Genomic DNA, 17,702 nt, shown 5'->3' with positions numbered 1-17,702 from the left:
GAGAGCTCCCACTCCAACTCCCAGCCTCACAAGGGCCTAAGGCCTCACTTTCTGTCCCCACGTTGAGTTATTTAAGCCCACAAATAGTAAATGCCCCAAGGACAGACACAACATTAGCTCAATAGCAAAATGGACTGGCTTTTATATCACTTCAATATTTACCTGAAGATATTTTTCTTACATTCTTGCAAGTTCAGTTACATTTATTTTTACATGTTTTATTCAATTTTCTAGTTTTTCTTTAACCAACAAAATTTTAAGGTTATTTGTTCCAACATATTATCAAAACCCAAAATGAAACTGTAACATTACAAATAATTACTCCTTGTTCAAAGTCAACAATTAAGACAACCATTTGCTTTTTTAAAAAATTATTTAATTTGAGAGAGAAGGACACATCAATTTGTTGTTCTACTTATTTATGCATTTACTGGCTGATCCTCGTATGTACCCTGAGGATCAAACCTGCAACTTTAGCACATCAGGATGACACTTTAACCAACTGAGCTATCCAGCCAGGGCCTCATTTGCCATTTTTTACCAACCCGCTCCTATTCCCCCAAATTTTGCTTCTTCCCTCCCTCACATCCCATGTTTGACTAGTTGACTCAAATAAGGGTGGGCAGGAGTTGAAGATGGTGGCTGAATAGATGAAAGCAAAATATACCTGATCCTGGTGCCAAACCAGAGATACAGTTAAAACTTACAGCAATTAACCTGAATTAACAACAAAAAGACACCGGAACAGGAGTAGTATATCCAAGGATTGAAAAACAGAAGCTACACAGAGACTAGTAAGAAAGGCAGAGAAGCAGAAAGGGTTGGTCCCTGCACCCTAGGGCAGCAGCTTTAGAGGGAGAAATATTATGGCTATAAAAGCACCCCCAGAGGAAAAAGGTGTCTCAATTCCACACCAGGACCCCAAACCCAGAACACCAGGGCCTGAAAGAAGAGCCTGCATAACATTTGGCAGCAAAAACTAAATGGGGAATTGGCCCACTGGGAAGGGGAGGGAGTCTGCCTGAATCCAGGGCATTCTCCATAAAGGCCACTTCACAGGGACTAGCTCTCAGGCACTCACCCAGGGCTCTGGTAGAGGGAACAAGACTCGGCATACAGAAGCCAAAAGGAGATCATGGTGGGATAGTGCTGGAGATTGGGAAGGCAGGCTTCTGAGGACCCAGTCCAGAACCAACATCCTACAAAGTCCCCAGACACCATCTCCCAGGGTCCAGCACTTCTATTCTTATAGTACCAGCTGAAGAAAGTGCACTAACCCTATCCTCCAAATGCTGGTGACACCACCCTGCCAAGATTGAGTCTGGCATAAAGAACTGTAGGCTGTACCCAAAAGAGACCTGAACAGTGCTTTTTCCTCTGGAGAAACTATAGACAGCTTTAGGCGAACATTGAACTGAGTGGCTGGGGAATAATAGCCAGTATTCCACCCCTCCCATGGGGTAGGCAGGCACAATCCCCAAAGAAGGATCCCTGGGCAGTGTCTCAGGCTATAGGTAGCTGTGGAATGAGGGGGAGGTATGCACTTGCAAACATCTCTTCACATCTTTGGCCAGGTGCTACAAAGCTAGAAAGCCAACAGTTAACTAACCTGCTAAGATCCTGCACCACCTCCAACAAAGGGATGCCTAAATTTGCATTCCCAAAGCCTGGATTTGCATTCCAAAACCTACCAGCACAACAAGCCAAGAGCAGATCCACAGCTGGAGCAAAGAGCAAACCAGAGCTGGGACTTTGGAGGCCCCCCCTCCTCAGAGGCCTTCACCAGGGCCTCTGGCAGTGAGCTGCAGGGATAGAGGGGGGGTGAAAAGCTCTCTACTCTTCCCACAAGAGCTGTTGTAACACGAAGCAGAGGGGGCAGCCTTGTGCTATCACTCCAAACCCCATCTACTCTATACTGCAGGAGCAGACTTGCTGGGAAAAGGGGTCACAAATCAAAACTGTGAAACCTGGTATGTCCCTTAGAAGCCTCCCTTCCAGGGCTCTGGTGGGGTGCCCGTGAGCTGTAGGGCAAGCACCTAGCTCCCTTCTTGAGCGCCCCCAACAAGGGGCGACCTGGATTTGCATTCCCAAAGCCTGTCTGCACCACCAGCCAAGTGCAAACTAAAAGAGGAAAGGAACTGCAGGTCAGAACCGAGGCATCTGGAGCTACCCCCTTGGAGGACTACTACATCAGGGCGTCTCCAAGGGGGCTGCAAGGAGAGAGGGGGTGAAAAGCTCTCTCCCACCCCCCACAAGAGCCAGTGCTACCCCAAGTAGAGGGGGCGGCCTTGATCTAATCTCTAAGCCCTGCCTCCACTGTCCTGTAGGTGCAATCTCACATGGTAAAGAGGTAACAAATCAGAACTGTGAAATCTGATGTGTCCCCCTTGGAGCTTCCCTTCCAGAGCTCTGGCATGGAGATTAAAGGAGAGGACCTACCTTCCCCTCTTGAGGGCTAAGGACCCTCACCACCTCAGTCAAAGGGTGGATTAGATGAGCATTCCCAGATTTTGCTGGCAATGCCCTCATGATCTCATATCCACCGGGGGAACGGGGCGTAAAGCAGAGCTTGGACACTGGACCTGACTCAGAGCACTCCAACAGGGCCTGTGGCAGAGCACTGCAAAGAGAGAAGGAAGCAAACAGCTCTCTCTCACTCCTTCCAAGGAAAGGTGACACCCCAAGTGGATGGGGGGCAGCCTTGTTCTCTTCCTCCAAGCTCTGCCTACACATCCCTGCAGAGGAAGACACACAGGAGAAAGGGGACATATCCCAGAGCCAGGGCATCTGGCAAGATCCCCTCAGAGCCTCCCCTCAGGGTTTCTGACACCACTAAGCTAGAAGGCAAAAAGCTAGCTCCCCACTCGAGGTCTGAGATCTTGTGTCACTCCATTTAAAGGGAGGATTGGATTTGCACTCCCATCTCCAGCTGGCTCCATCCTGCTAAGCTCAATTCTGTGGGGTGAAAGTCGATCCCATCCACAAACGAGCCAACAACAATTAGGTCCCAAATACAACAGGAGGGTCTGCATAACTCACACAAGGTACATTACTAAAGCATTCAGCTCAGGAGTTCAAGGAGACTTTACCACCTTGTCCCACAGGACACTTACTACATAAGGCCACCCCACAGAGACTGGGAGTTATAGTAGTTCTATCTTATACATAGGAACAAAAGCAAAGAAACAACTAAAATAGGATGAAAAAGAAACCACCCCCAAATGAAAGAAAAGGAAAAATCCCCAGAAAAAGAACTAAATGAAAGAGAAGCACTCAATTTCTCAGACACAGCGTTCAAAATAATGCTTATAAGGATGCTCAAACAACTTAGTGGAACTACGAAAAACTTAATGACAACTACATCAATGTGAAGGAGATAGAAACTCTAAATAAAAACCAGTTGGAAATAAAAAATACCATAACTGACATCAAGAACACACTGCAAGGAATTAAAAGTAGGCTGGACGAGGCAGAGGATAAAATCAGTGATTTGGAAGACAAGGTAGAAAAAAATACCCAAACAGAGCAACAAAAAGAAAAATGAATTAAGAACAAGGATAGTTTAAGGGAATTCTGGGACTACATGAAACGTAACAACATCCACATCATAGGGGTGGAAGAAGAAAGTAAGCAAGGGATAGAGAACTTGTTTGAAGAAATAATCGCAGAAAACTTCTGTAGCCTGGTAGAAGAAAAAGCTACATAAGTTCAGGACGCACAGAGAGTCCCAATCAAGATGAACTGAAAGAGATGCACACCAAGACATATCATAATTAAAATGGCAAATGTTAAGGAAAAAGAGAGAATCCTAATGTCACAAGAGAGAGACTATCAGTGACATCTAAGGGAACCCCCATAAGGCTGTCAGCGGATTTCTCAACAGACAGACTTCAGGCCAGAAGGGATTGGCATGAAGCTCTCAAAGTAATGAAAAGCAAGACCCTGCAACCAAGACTGCTCTATCCAGCAAAGCTGTCATTCAAAATTGACAGTGGAGCCCAGCCGGGCGTGGCTCAGCGGTTGAGCATAGACCTAGGATCCAGAAGATCCAGGTTCGATTCCCAGTCAGGAAACATGCCTGGGTTGTGGGCTCGATCCCCAATGACTCTCTCATCATTGATGTTTCTGTCTGTCTCTCTCTCTCCCTTCCTCTCTCTGAAATCAATAAAGATATATTTTTTAAAAAAAATTGATGGTGAAATAAAGAGTGTCCCATAAAAAAAAAGGCTAAAGGAGTTCAGAACCACCAAATAAGCATTGAAGAAATGCTAAAAGGGCTGCTTTAAGAAGAAGAAATATAGAGAGTAAGGCATACAGGCATAAAGGGGGAAAATGGCATTAAACAAGTACATATCAATAATAAGCTTAATTGTAAATGGATTAAATGCTTAAATCAAAAGACATAGGGAAGCTGAATGGATAAGAAAACAACCCCTATATATGTGGTCTACAAGAAACCGACCTCAGAACAAAAGATTCAGAAAAACTGAAAGTAAAGGGATGGAAAAAAATATTCCATGAAAATGAAAATGAAAAAATAGCTAGGATAGCAATACTTTTTTCTGACAAAATAGACTTCAAAATAAAGACCATAATAAGAGACAGAGGAGGTCATTACATAATACTAAAGGGATCCATCCAACGGGAGGAAATAACCCTTATAAACATATATGTACCCAACAGAGGAGCACTTATATATATAAAAAAAATTTTGGTGAACTTTAAGGGTGAGATCAACAGCAACACAATCATAGTAGGAGACTTTAGCACTGCACTGTCATCACTGGATAGATCATCTAGACAAAAAATCAACAAAGAAACAGAGACCTTAACTGACACACACTCTAGAGCTAATGAATTTAATTGATGTATACAGAACATTTGACCTCAAAGCAGCAGAATATACATTCTTCTCAAGTGCACATGGAACATTCTCAAAGATAAACCACATGTTAGGACACAAAACACGTCTCTACAAGAAGACTGAAATAATATCAAGCATCTTATTGGATCACAATAGCATGAAACTAGAAATTAACCACTATAAAAAACTCAAAAATATTCAAACACATTAAGGCTAAATAGTATGTTATTAAACAATGAATGGGTTACCAAGGAGGTCAAGGAAGACATCAAAAACCTCCTGGAAACAAAAGAAAACGAACACACAACTCAAAATCTATGGGACACAATGAAAGCAATCCTGAGAGGAAATTTCACAGCATTATAGGCATATCTTCAGAAACAAGAAAAACCTCTAATAAACCATCTAACACAATAACTAAAAGAATTAGAAAGAGAACAGCAAGAAAAGCCCTGGGAAGTAGAAGGAAGGAAATAATAAAGATCAGAGCAGAAATTAAAGACATAGAGCCCGGCCGGGTGTGGCTCAGCGGTTGAGTATCGACCTAGGATTCAGGCGGTCAGGGTTCGATTCCCAGTCAGGGCACATGCCCGGTTGTAGGCTTGATCAATGACTCTCTCATCGTTGATGTTTCTGTCTCTCTCTCCCTCTCCTTTCCTCTCTCTGAAATCAATAAAGATATATTAAAAAAAAAAAAAGACATAGAGACTAAAAAAAAAAATACAAAAGATCAATGAAACCAAAATCTGGTTGTTTGAAAAGATAAGTAGATTGATGTACCTTCAGCCAGACTCACTAAGAAACAAAGAGAGAGGACCCAAATAAATAAAATCAGAAACTAAAGAGGTGAAATAACAACTGCCCCAACAGAAATACAAAGGATTGTAAGAAAACACTATGAGCAACTATATGCCAACAAACTGGACAACATGGGTGAAATAGACAAATTCCTAGAAACATACAATCTTCTAAAGTTGAATCAGGAAGAATGAGAAAATTTGAATAGGCCAATAACAATTAATGAAATTGAAGCAGTAATCAAAAAACTCCCAGCAAACAAAAGTCTGGGACTAAATGGATTTACAGGCAAGTTTTACCAAACAGTCAAAGAAGAATTAATACCTATTGTCCTCAAACTATTCCAGAAAATTCAGAGGAGGGAAAACTCCCAAACTCTTTTTATGAGGCCAGCATCATCCTAATCCCAAAACCAGATAAAGACACTATAAAGAAAGAAAATTACAGGCCAGTATCCCTGATGAATATACATGCAAAGAATCTGAACAGAAAACTAGCAAACCAGATCCAGCAATACATTAAGAAGATCGTACAACACGACCAAGTGGGATTTCTTCCAGGGATGCAAGGCTGGTATAATATCTGCAAATCAATAAATGCAATACATCACATAAACAATATGAAAAACAAAAATCATATGATCATATCAAAAGATGCAGAAAAAGCACTGGACAAAATCCACCACCCATTTTCGATAAAAACTCTCAGCAAAGTGGGAATAGAGGGAAATCTACAGCCAACATCATACTCAATGCCAAAAACTAAAACCATTTCCCTTAAAAACAAGAACAAGGGTTGTTCGCTTTCACCACTCTTATTCAACATTGTACTGGAATTCCTTGTCACAGCAATCAGACAAGAAGAAAACATGAAAGGTATTCAAATTGGAAAGGAGGAAGTAAAATTGTCATTATTGGCAAATGATATGATATCGTATATAGAAAACCCTAAAGACCACTAAAAAACTACTAGATTTAAAAAATGAACTCAGCAAAGTAGCAGAATACAAAATTAACACCCAGAAATCGATGGCCTTTTATATACCAATAATGAACTCTCAGAAAGAGAAACTAAAAAAACAATCTCATTTACCATTGCAACAAAAAAATTAACATACCTAGGAATAAACTTAACCAAGGAGGTAAAAGACCTGTACTTGGAAAACTACAGGACATTGCAAAAAGAGATAGAGGAACATATAAACAAGTGGAAGAATATATAGTGTTCATGGATTAGAAGAATTAACATAATTAAAATGTCTATACTACCTAAAGGAATCTATAGATTCAATGCAATCCCTATTAAAATACCAACAGCATACTTCACAGAGCTAGAACAAATATTCCAAAAATTTATATGGAACCAACTAAGACCCCAAATAGCCACAGCAATCTTGAGAAAGAAGAACAGAGTTGGTAGGATCACTTTACTGGATATCAAACTATACTGCAAAGCCACTGTAATCAAAACAGCCTGATACTGGTACAACAACAGACATATAAATCAATGGAAAAGAACAGAGACCTCAGAAATCGACCTATGCCATTATTGTCAATTAATACTTGCAAAGGAGGCAAAAGCATACAATGGAGTAAAGACAGTCTCTTCAAGAAATGGTGCTGGGAAAATTGGACAGGTACATGCAAAAAAATGAAACTAGGCCACCAACTTACTCTATATACTAGAATAAATTCAAAGTGGATTAAAAAAACCCTTAAATGTAAGTCAAGAAACCATAAAAATCCTGGAAGAAAACAGGCAGTTATATCACAGACATCTCAAGCAGCAGAACTTTCACTGATGCATCTCATAGGGCAAGAGAAACAAAGGAAAAAATAAACAAATGGGACTACATCAAACTAAAAAGCTTCTGCATAGCAAAAGAAATCATTCTCAAAATACAAAGGAATCCCATGGTATGGGAGAACATATTTGCCAAGGATGTATCTGATAAGGGGCTAATTTCCAAAGTATACAAAGATCTCATACAACTCAACAGGAATAAGACAAATAATCCAATTAAAAAATGGGCAAAGGACCCAAATAGACACTTCTCCAAAGAGGACATACAGATGGCCAAGAGACATATGAGAAAATGCTCAACATCACTAATCATCAGAGAGATGCAAATTAAAACCATAATGAGCTATCACTTCACACCTGTCAGAAAGGCTAACATCAACAACTCAACAAACGACATGTGCTGGCAAGGATGTAGAGAAAGGAGAATACTGGTACACTGCTGGTGGGAATGCAGACTGGTACAGCCACTATGGAAAACCGTCTGAAGGTTCCTCAAAATATTAAAAATCGAACTGCCTTTTGATCCAATGATCGCACTACTAGGAATATATCCTAAGAATCCCGAAACACTAATCAGAAAGAATATACGCATCCCTATGTTCATAGCAGCACAATTTACAATAGCTAAGATCTGGAAACAGCCCAAGTGCCCATCAGTAGATGAGTGGATAAAAAAGCTGTGGGACATTTAGACCACGGAATACTATGTAACTGCAAAGAAGAAGGATCTCTTACCCTTTGGGACATTATGGATGGGTCCGGAGAGTATTATGCTAAACAAAACAAGCTAGGCAGAGAAAGACAAATATCATAAGATCTCACTTATATGTGGAATGTAAAGAACATAATAAACTGATGAACAAAACAGATTCAGTGAAGAGAAGCATGGAACAGACTGCCGAATCTCAGAGGGAAGGTGGTGGTGGGTAGGTGGGGAGAGATTAAGCAAAGAATTTATATGCATATATGCATAACCCAGGGACACAGACAATAGTGTGGTGAAGCCCTGAGGTGGGGAGTGGGTGCGGGGTCGAAGGGGTCAATGCAGAGAAAAGGGGATATCTGTAATACTTTCAATACAGATAAATTTTAAAATAATAATAATAATGGTGGGCATGTGGTCCACGGATAGGAGCTGACACTAATTAGAACAAAGCACACTACTGGTTTGAACAGAGAATAACAATGCCCATGGGGCCTCCCTGTAAGTCAGAGATAAAAAGGCTGCTAGCCAAGGGACAGATAGTAAAAACTAAAAACAGAGCAACCACAATGGGGAGAAGTATGACCTGTGACAAACACTGAGCTAATACTGAGGAAGTAATGCTGAGCCCAGGAGGCAGAGAAACTAGATCCTAGTCCAAACCACAGGAGTCACTAGAGCTCTCGATTTTCCAGTATCCTGATTTTTCAGTTCCATGAGCCAATGCATTTTCTTCCTTAACTAAGCCACTTTGTGCTGGGTTTTCAACTGAAAGCATTCTTAGTGACATGGAAATTCACCAGTGTTTAAATTCAAAGTTCAATAATGAAAACAAAATTGTACTTGCTTACCTGGATAACCAATCCCTTTGGCATTTGCAAAGGGAACCCCAGAAGAACCAGGACTATAAACAGGATTCATGACTTTAAGAACTAAAAAGAAAAAATAAGTGATTTAGTCAAACACTATTGTTCTCAGGTTTTCCTCCAGCATCAGTCTCAAAAAAGCAGGTAGTAAGAGTCCTTCCTCTCCTTTACATAAACAAGGTATCTCATGCTGCTGCCAACCCACAGTGAACAGAAAATCAACAGCAAAGTCCTCACAGGTACCCACCAGGACACTGTAAACTTTCTTTACAACTGCTTCAGTTCATCACAAGCTAAGGAAAAAAAGTATTCTCTATGTCCCTGCTTAAAAGAGTGAAAACAAATCTGTAAATAACCTAAATGTCCTTATAACAGAAAAGAATAGTTAAGTAAAACAGATCTACCCACAACATGAAATATCATACAGTTGCTTATATTTAAAAAAAATTTTTTTAATCCTTACTGGAGGATATTTTTCCATTGCTTTTCAGGGAGAGTAGAAGTGGGTGGATGGGGGAGAGAGAGAGAAAGAGAGGGAGATACAGATATCGATGTGAATCAATTGGTTGCCTCCAGCACACACCCTGATCCAGGGGAGCCTGAAACCAAGGTATGTGCCTTTGGCCAAAGGACCCTGCAGTCCTCCGGCCAACACTCTAACCACTGAGCAAAACTGGCTAGGGCTCATGCAGCTGCTTTTAAAAATGTTAAGTGAAAAACAGAAGGGGACAATATTGCATTATGCAGCATGATCTTAAATTTGTACCTAGACGTATAGGCATGGCACCCCCAGCACAAACAGAAAAAAGTCTGGGAGGAAATAAAAATAAAGAATAACTGTCTTTAGATGGGGTGGGTTTAGTATTCTTTTTGCACTTTTCTTATTTCTTAAATACCTTCTGTTAAATATACATATATTTCCTAAAAAAGACAAATTAGCTACGGTACAGCAACTCTATTACCCATTCAGTGTTCTATCGTTCATAACATTTTTTCCTAAAAAGTTCAAGAACTTGCACATCTACAATCATGATTTTACACTCTTCCCCCAAAAATGATTATCTTTAATATCTCCAGCAAGCCAGTCTGAATTTTATCACCCAATGTATTTTTAAAGTGTGAGCTTAATTAAGACTCTTCAGTATTCTCATCTAACCACTCACTGATTTATGTGGTAGTGAGGATTAAGGCAACCTTACATTTAACAATAAAAATACCATGGGAAGCGGGAAGGGGAAGGGGGGGAGTGGGCAAATGGTAGTACACAGGAATTCTCTGTACTTTCTGCTTAATTTTGCTGTGATCCTAAAACTGCTCTAAAAAATAAGGTCTATTTAAAAAATAAAAACACATAAAATGCACATGCATTGTTCAGCCTTCTCCACTACACCCCCAACTAGAATGTAGCCCCATGCAGGTAGGGAACAGGGGACTTGGACCTATTTACTGCAGTACCTCCAGCACCAGTAACAATGTCTGGCACAAAACAGGTGCAACTACCTGCTGGCTATCTAAAAAAACATGCACCTCAAAACTCTAGATATCAAATTCCATTACAAAGACAAAATACAAAAACAAACCACTTCAAATTTTCAGTTCACGCGACTCCTTTAGAATTTTCACAACCAAGCAGTTCCATACACACAAAAAATATAATCAGTCACATCCTTAACCTTTGTAACAAGTTCTAATCCAAATTAGGAATAAACTGGGGACATCAGTGACTGGGACATTCACTACCTGAATAACTGTCTAATTTATTTAAACTTCTAAACCAAAGGCAGATGCCAAATTTTCCATGACATCTACAACTAGAGCTAAGAAAAAAATAAGTCTAGATCCATGCTATCCAGAAGACTTTCTGCAACAAGGCAGATATTCTCTATCTGTGCTGTCCAACGTGATAGCCATTAGCTAAAAGGAACTATTGGGCACCCCAAAAATGTGGCTAGTATAAGATATGATTATTTTACTTTTACTAAATTTCAATTTCAATTTACTCACATGTGGCTAGGGGATACCACATTGAACAGCACAGGCCTACAAACAGACTACAGAGAAAACAAGGATAGGAAGGTATATAACAAGTAAGCAGGAGAATCAATTGTGAATTTTTACCCCATAGTTTAAGAATAACCAAATTGGCAACTGCCAATCCCTATTATCCTGCACTTTTAACCCATTCTTGGTAGATTTACAACATAAGAATTGTGGAGTCCCTCACATATTTCATCTAGCTTTCTGGTTCAACTATCATCTCTCAAGAATTGAGTATTTCTCAAAATGATTTCTCTATTCTGTTCCAGGATCTAATTATATTTCCTTAATTGAATTCAAGACAAGCAAAGCACTAGGCAAAGGCCATAGAGAAAACAAAAAATCAAGTCACAGTCCCTGTTCTGAGTTTACAAAATAGAAAAGTGCTGTCCAATAGAACTTTCTGTGAAGATGGAAATGTGTCTGCTGTCCACATATAGTAGCCACTAATGGCTACTGAACACTTCAAATGCGGCCAGCACATCTAAGGAACTACATCTTAGCTTAAATTTAAGTTTTAATTAAACAGTCACCAGTAGGTGATGGCTATTGTATTGGACAACACAGGTCTATAAGACAAGACACAAATAATGGTGATACAAGGCATAGAGTGTTAAACGCCATAAAAGAATAAAGTGAGGGTTGAGTGGGGGAGGAATGGTCAGGGAAAACTTGATTACAGAGGAGGTATTTCCAATCAGCTCTAAACAGCAGGTAAGATCTCAAAAAGTCATGGAAATGAGAAAATGCAAGATGCACTTTAGGAATATTGGGCAACAAGTCTCATTCGGCGCTTAGGCTATATGTAGGGAATCAGCAGATGATATAGAGACAAAGGTTAAGTTAGAACCATCATGTAGAAAATCTTAAATGTGGAACTGAGTAGGAGATGTCACCTGGCAGGCAATAAAGCTCATGAATAGCATGGCAGTTAAAAACAAGTTACCAGATGACCTGGCAATTCCATTCCTAAGTGAAAACTGCTCAAGAGAAGTGCAAATATACAATCACACGAAAACTTGTACACAAATGTTATGCATAATGGCAAACAATTGCAAACAACTCAAAGCACTGAACACCACAAGGCTCTCCTTCCAAAATGACCTGACTTATAGTTTAACCAATAATAAAAATATACTCTACACTCACCACTAAAAAATTTATAGAATTGCATTTGAATTCTAAATACCATTAATTCCAAACCACCCAGAGGTTACCTTTCCTGAAAACACTTTTACTTCCCAGAAGCTAATGATAAATATTTCCTAAAGTGATTAAAAAGTCATAGTGAATTAAAAATTATAGGTAAGACCCAGCTGGGCATGGCTCAGCGGTTGAGCATTGACCTAGGATCCAGGAGATCATGGTTTGATTTCCAGTCAGGGCATATGCCCAGGTTGTGGGCTCAATCCCCATTCAGGGGTGTGCAGGAGGCAGCCAATCAATGACTCTCTAATCATTGATGTTTCTCTCTCTTCCTTCCTCTCTCTGAAATTAATAAAGATATGTTTAAAAATAAATAAAAATTATAGGTAAGAAAACATGGTAACAGAATTGATGAAAGAAATGTTGCAGTTCCCTCTCCAATTCAACAAAAGGGCTTGCATTGGGTAATACAAAAATAAGGTCTATGAACACGTCAAACAGCACCTTAAGTTACTTGATCAAATGAGTTTCTCTCCCTGGCCAGTGTGGCTCAGTTGGTTGGAGTGTCATCTCATACATCGAAAGGTTGTGGTTTGATTTCCAGTCAGGGCACATACCCAGGTTGTGGGGTCGGGGCATGTTCTAGGAGCATGTTTGGGGGGCTTGTTGGGGAGGCAACCGATTTCTCTCTCTCAATTAAAAAAAATTTTTTTTTTTAAAAAGAGATTCCCTCCCAATATTGTGTGCTTCAAGGGGAGGGAAAACAACTTATTTGGCCCTGTCTCCCTGCACAGTGTTTGGCACAGAGGTGGCTCATAAATATCTTCTGAATGTTCCTGAATAAAAGAACTATCCAACAGAAAATATAGGACTTTTCATAGTAATAAATATGATGAGACATTTTAAAATCTAATTCATAATTGATGAAATACATCTATTTATTGGTTAGTGAATATGAAAGCTGAACCCACTGACCAATCTTAACATCACTAAAAGTCAAAGTAGTTAATGTTATGTCCATCTTAATGTGATGACATTACTCTGCATTATCTAAGGTGTACTGCTACAAAAACATTAAAATCTGAATCTAACGGAACCGTTCCATAACTTCTGGTTTACAGGAAAAGACAGGAGTTGGAGGAATATGCCTAACAATACCATGAAGCAATCAGACAAACCCAAAAGGTGGGCTTTCTAGAAGGCAAATGACCCAGTTTCTTCAGTATGTCAATGGTCTGAAAAAAGGTGGAGGAGTGGGGAGGACAGTTCTAGATTAAAACATATTTAGACATAAAGGCCATACGTGGATTTTGTTTGTATCCTGATTTACATTGGAAAAAACTGTAAAATGGTATGTTAAAGATTTTGGGACACAACTGAATATGCACTAGGTATCAAATGGCATTAAATAATTGTGAATTTTGTTGGGTGTGATAATAGTATTTCGGTTAATAAAGGTCTTTTTTCCCCTAGAAATACATACTAACACACATAAGAATAAAAATGATATGATGCCTATAGTAATTAAAAAAACTACAACAAAATGCTAATAATTGTTGCACTGAGATGTTGGGTATGTGGCTGTATACTGGATTGTTATACTTTGAAATTTGCATAATGAAAATGTAAGGAAAAAACACACCATCACTACTCTGTCTGGAATTCTAGTGCCTTTGGCTACTCAGAAACCCTCAATTTCCCAGTCTGATTTGGTTGGTATGGACCAAGAATCCCAAATCTGAGGCTGGATCCAGAGGATATCACTTTTTCTTTTTTTTAAGTTTCCCATTTGTAATGACTCAACTGTCAGAATTCCTATGAGTGGTTTGATACCTGCATCAGAAGAAAAACCTCAGGTTTACCTTTAGAAGAGATGACAGTAAAAAGTCTTCAATTTGAAAATCCAATAATAACCACAGGAAAAGTATATTTAAAACCCATCACTGTACTATTTTCTCTAGTTTCAAAACATGATATGACCTAAATAAAGTTCCCCCACAAAATAGTAATTATAAAATTTTAAAGGCCTTATATATTAGTATTTCATGTCAACAAAACTAATCTTAAGGGGCTTAAATTCTACCTATGAGACACTAATATACAAGATACGATACCCCTTTGTACAATCAACACTGGAAATTCTCAGTGACGTTATGACATCATCAAGAGCATGTAATAGGAGAAAATTCTCAATTCCCACAAACTTTACCTTCACTACCAAGGTTTGCAATCTATTGGGATAAATTCATGTATTTCTGCATAGAACAATTGGAGAAACTTCAATGGTATAGAGTGGAACACATATACTGACTGCACTTTTTAAATTGTTAACTGATCCACGAAAAGAAGATGTTTATGTAAGACAAGTTTGGTACACAAAAATTTCCCTTTAAACTACAAAACCTATAAAAAGTTAAAATAATATTTTTAAGGGTACTTAAGTTTTTTTTCCAATTCTAATCCTCTACTTCTGTAGCATTACACTACTTACTCATTGTCCCAATGTTTGAAAATTCAAATAATTTTGGCATTGCAATTCTCTCTAACCTTAAAATGGAAATGATCTGAAACGCAGTTGTGGAGTGGAATAACTGAAAATCCTAACAAATACAGGAGGACCTGATAGGATGGCATGGGTACCAACTGCAGCAGATAATGCTTCCTCCCTCCTCATGGGTAGCAAGCACTTGCTCTACACACAGAGCCCAATCCACTATTTTGAAAAGCAGAGGCAGGAAGAGGGGGGCGCTACCAGCTCAGCATTTCTAGCAACCACTACACAAAAAACACCAAGCAGAACCCAAGGAAGCAGGCTGTCTCCAACTCTTAAAGCCTTCAGGGACCTCTACCAGACCACACCAGGACTAAACATAAGTAATGTATGCAAACACTCGTTGGGAGCCCGCGTAGCTTAAGAGAGACAAAAAAATTTCACAATGTGTACCACAGTAGCTTCAACATTAGAAAAAATAGCTTTGAATTGTTCAATTCTTGGCTGTCAATGCAAAAATAATCCACTACTTCTATACCTACCAAAGTTTAAAAATGCGCCCCTATTATTGCCAAATACAGAAACTTTTAATCTAGTTTTTCATATACTATTTGGGAAAGTAACCTTAAATTACAAACACAAAGGTGACTTGAAAATTTAAGGAGTGGAAACTAGACAAACCTTTTCATTTAAAAATTTTTCTTGCATGCCAAGACATTCCAAAATATTTTTATGTATGACTTTAATTAAGCATTAACTTATACAACCCATTGAGTGCCCACTTACACTATAAAGGAGAAATACCCTGTTTGTAGACAGGTTGTAAAACTCCACCACTCCTTTTCAAAGTTAACCCAGACTGAGCCACGAAATGCCCTTTCTGAAGAAAACATTAAAAGCCTTTCATCCAGCTGGAGGGCAAACACTAGGTTTCTGTCAGGCAAAGAGAGAAATTTTTACTTCGTGGGTAGACAGAGTAGTTTACATATATGAAATTATTAAAATCATAAGAATCTAAACCTAAGTTACAGAAACAAAAACCCGATGCTTCCCCATTTTTCATCCAATTTCCTAATCTGATCTAACTCAGACCTTAAAGAGACCCAGAGAACATTCTTGTGCAAAGTCTCCACCTACGCAGCAGCTCCCGCGACCCACAACGCACCTGCCCGCGCCCCGCTCCCCTACCAGGTTCCGCGTCCCAGGACCCCGTACCCAACACCGCCCAGCTTGGCCCAGCGGAACAAAGCGCAGCGGATTCCTTCCGGGGCGCGGAAGGACCAGAGTGACGAGCTCGACCTCGGTGCCGCCCCAAGCGGGCTGCATAAAGCACCGCACTTCCGGCGGGCAGCAGCGCCTAGCGAGTGGGACGCTCGCCGCACTCACCGCGCAGCGGTGGCCTTCTAGGCCTGGAGGACGAGTACACGTCTGCTCGGGACTGGCTTGACGTTGGGGCTCCGCAAGCAGAGAGCGCCGCGGAGGCCTACTTCGTCGCGTGGGTTGAGCCTCGCTGTCGGGTCTCTGGGGCCCCCTAGGCCCGGCCCCCGTCTCCAAAACCCCGCTTCCCCACTGAAGCTGCGCAGCCCGGACCTCTGACTTCCGCTTGGAGCGCGCCCAGGCTGGGGTGCGGAGCACGTCAATCCACTGCACCTTCCGGGCTGGGGAGGTGACGTGCAAGTTCCCTTGGGCCTCGAAGCGGCGCCTGGTGCCTCTGCGGGAGACGGAAATGAAGGAGTGTTGTGGCGACCCTCCCAGCATCCAGATGGTTTGAAAGGCGCTTAGCCAGAGGCCCATGGCGCCAGCGGGGTGGTTTCTGTTTCCCTTTTCAAGCGCTCATATGGAATGTTTTTCCTCAAGCCTTTTTTGCTGCTCCTACTGATGCATTATGGAAAGAACATATTGGAACGTAATTGTACCGGTTTATTAACATTTTATTATCATCAGTGGAAGTGGGGTATCCCTCTTCCTATTGAGTGCTGGGGTCCTTATATTTAGAGAAAAATAATTTTCTGAGACTCGCGTGGGAGGGATGAGTGATTTTTACTTGAGTGGAATTACATCTCCAAGTTTCCAAAGTCCCATTTCCTTTAATTCAGTTTTGAAAGACGGGGAGCTGGGGATTCAGTAGAGCTAGAAGCAAAGCCAGCACCAGAGTCTAAAGTTTCCATGGTGAAGTTGGGCCTGATACAGCATCAGCCTAGTTGCAGTCCACTGTGTGGGGTCCACAGGCCGTTAGCCATGTAGGTGGATGCAGGGGCGGCAAAAGAATGGACTTTTTTGTTTAGGGGATTAACTATCACAAATCTTCCCGTGCTTGCAGCCGAGACACCTACTTTGGCCAATGATCTGTTCCCAGGTGTGACTGACAGATAAACACCTTCCCTATTACACTCAGACTTTACTGGGCCTGTGGCTATGCTCCACCTGTTCAGTCCCTTCCCCCATCGACCTGCAGGGAATAGACCAGCGGAGTGTTAAACTGCAGCTTCCTGGCAAAGCTGAACAAAGAATATGCCCATGATATTTGGCCTTAACTTGGCTCCTTTCCTGTTATTAATAACTAGGTTAATTACAATGGTATGAGAAAATGTATTTGATTTTGTATTTAAAGATAGCCTCTGCCCTGGAAGAACCTTCATGTAAACATGCCAAGGGGCGATGCTGGTGGGTGACCCACTCCTGGCTGTGATGCTCTAGAGAGCTGAGCACCAGGCCTAACTCCTGTAGCCAGGGCTGATTTAGCGGTGGTGAGGGTAGGGGTATATGCTACCTCGCCAAGAGCATGCTTCAGCCATGAAGCAGAAGTACCACGCAGTGGCTACCAGTGTCGACACAGCACTCACTCTCCCAGACACTTTTCAATGTTCTGCATTCATTAAGTCACTTAATACACATAATAAATCATTTTACAAATGAAGAAATTCAGACACAGGCTGACAAACTTGCTCAACACACAACTACTAGGAAGCTGACCCAAGATTCAAACTCGTTTCT

The 17,702-nt window shown here is 40.7% G+C and overlaps 1 protein-coding gene across 6 annotated transcripts in view; it reads right to left on the bottom strand.

Annotated features, from left to right (window-relative positions):
- FAM168B (family with sequence similarity 168 member B) overlaps nucleotides 1-16,237 on the bottom strand; it is a 67,073-nt gene extending 50,836 nt beyond the window's left edge. Inside the window, exons 1-2 of one of the 6 annotated variants that reach the window (XM_016215779.2) lie at nucleotides 16,095-16,237; nucleotides 9,020-9,100 (exon numbers count right to left, since the gene is read on the bottom strand). In XM_016215779.2, coding sequence (XP_016071265.1) covers nucleotides 9,020-9,089 — 70 coding nt within the window. In that variant the 5' untranslated portion in view covers nucleotides 9,090-9,100; nucleotides 16,095-16,237. Of the gene's footprint in view, nucleotides 1-9,019; nucleotides 9,101-9,281; nucleotides 9,550-15,873; nucleotides 15,973-16,094 lie in introns of those variants that run through there. The other 5 variants (XM_016215782.2, XM_016215780.2, XM_016215781.2 and 2 more) reach the window with 5 other exon arrangements.
- Between the last annotated feature and the right edge of the window lie 1,465 nt (nucleotides 16,238-17,702).

This window comes from Miniopterus natalensis, chromosome 2 (assembly GCF_054644295.1).
Source record: "Miniopterus natalensis isolate mMinNat1 chromosome 2, mMinNat1.hap1, whole genome shotgun sequence".
NCBI lineage: Eukaryota > Metazoa > Chordata > Mammalia > Chiroptera > Miniopteridae > Miniopterus > Miniopterus natalensis.
The sequence above is the reverse complement of the archived record's forward strand: the minus strand, read 5'-3'. Positions and strand labels throughout refer to the sequence as shown.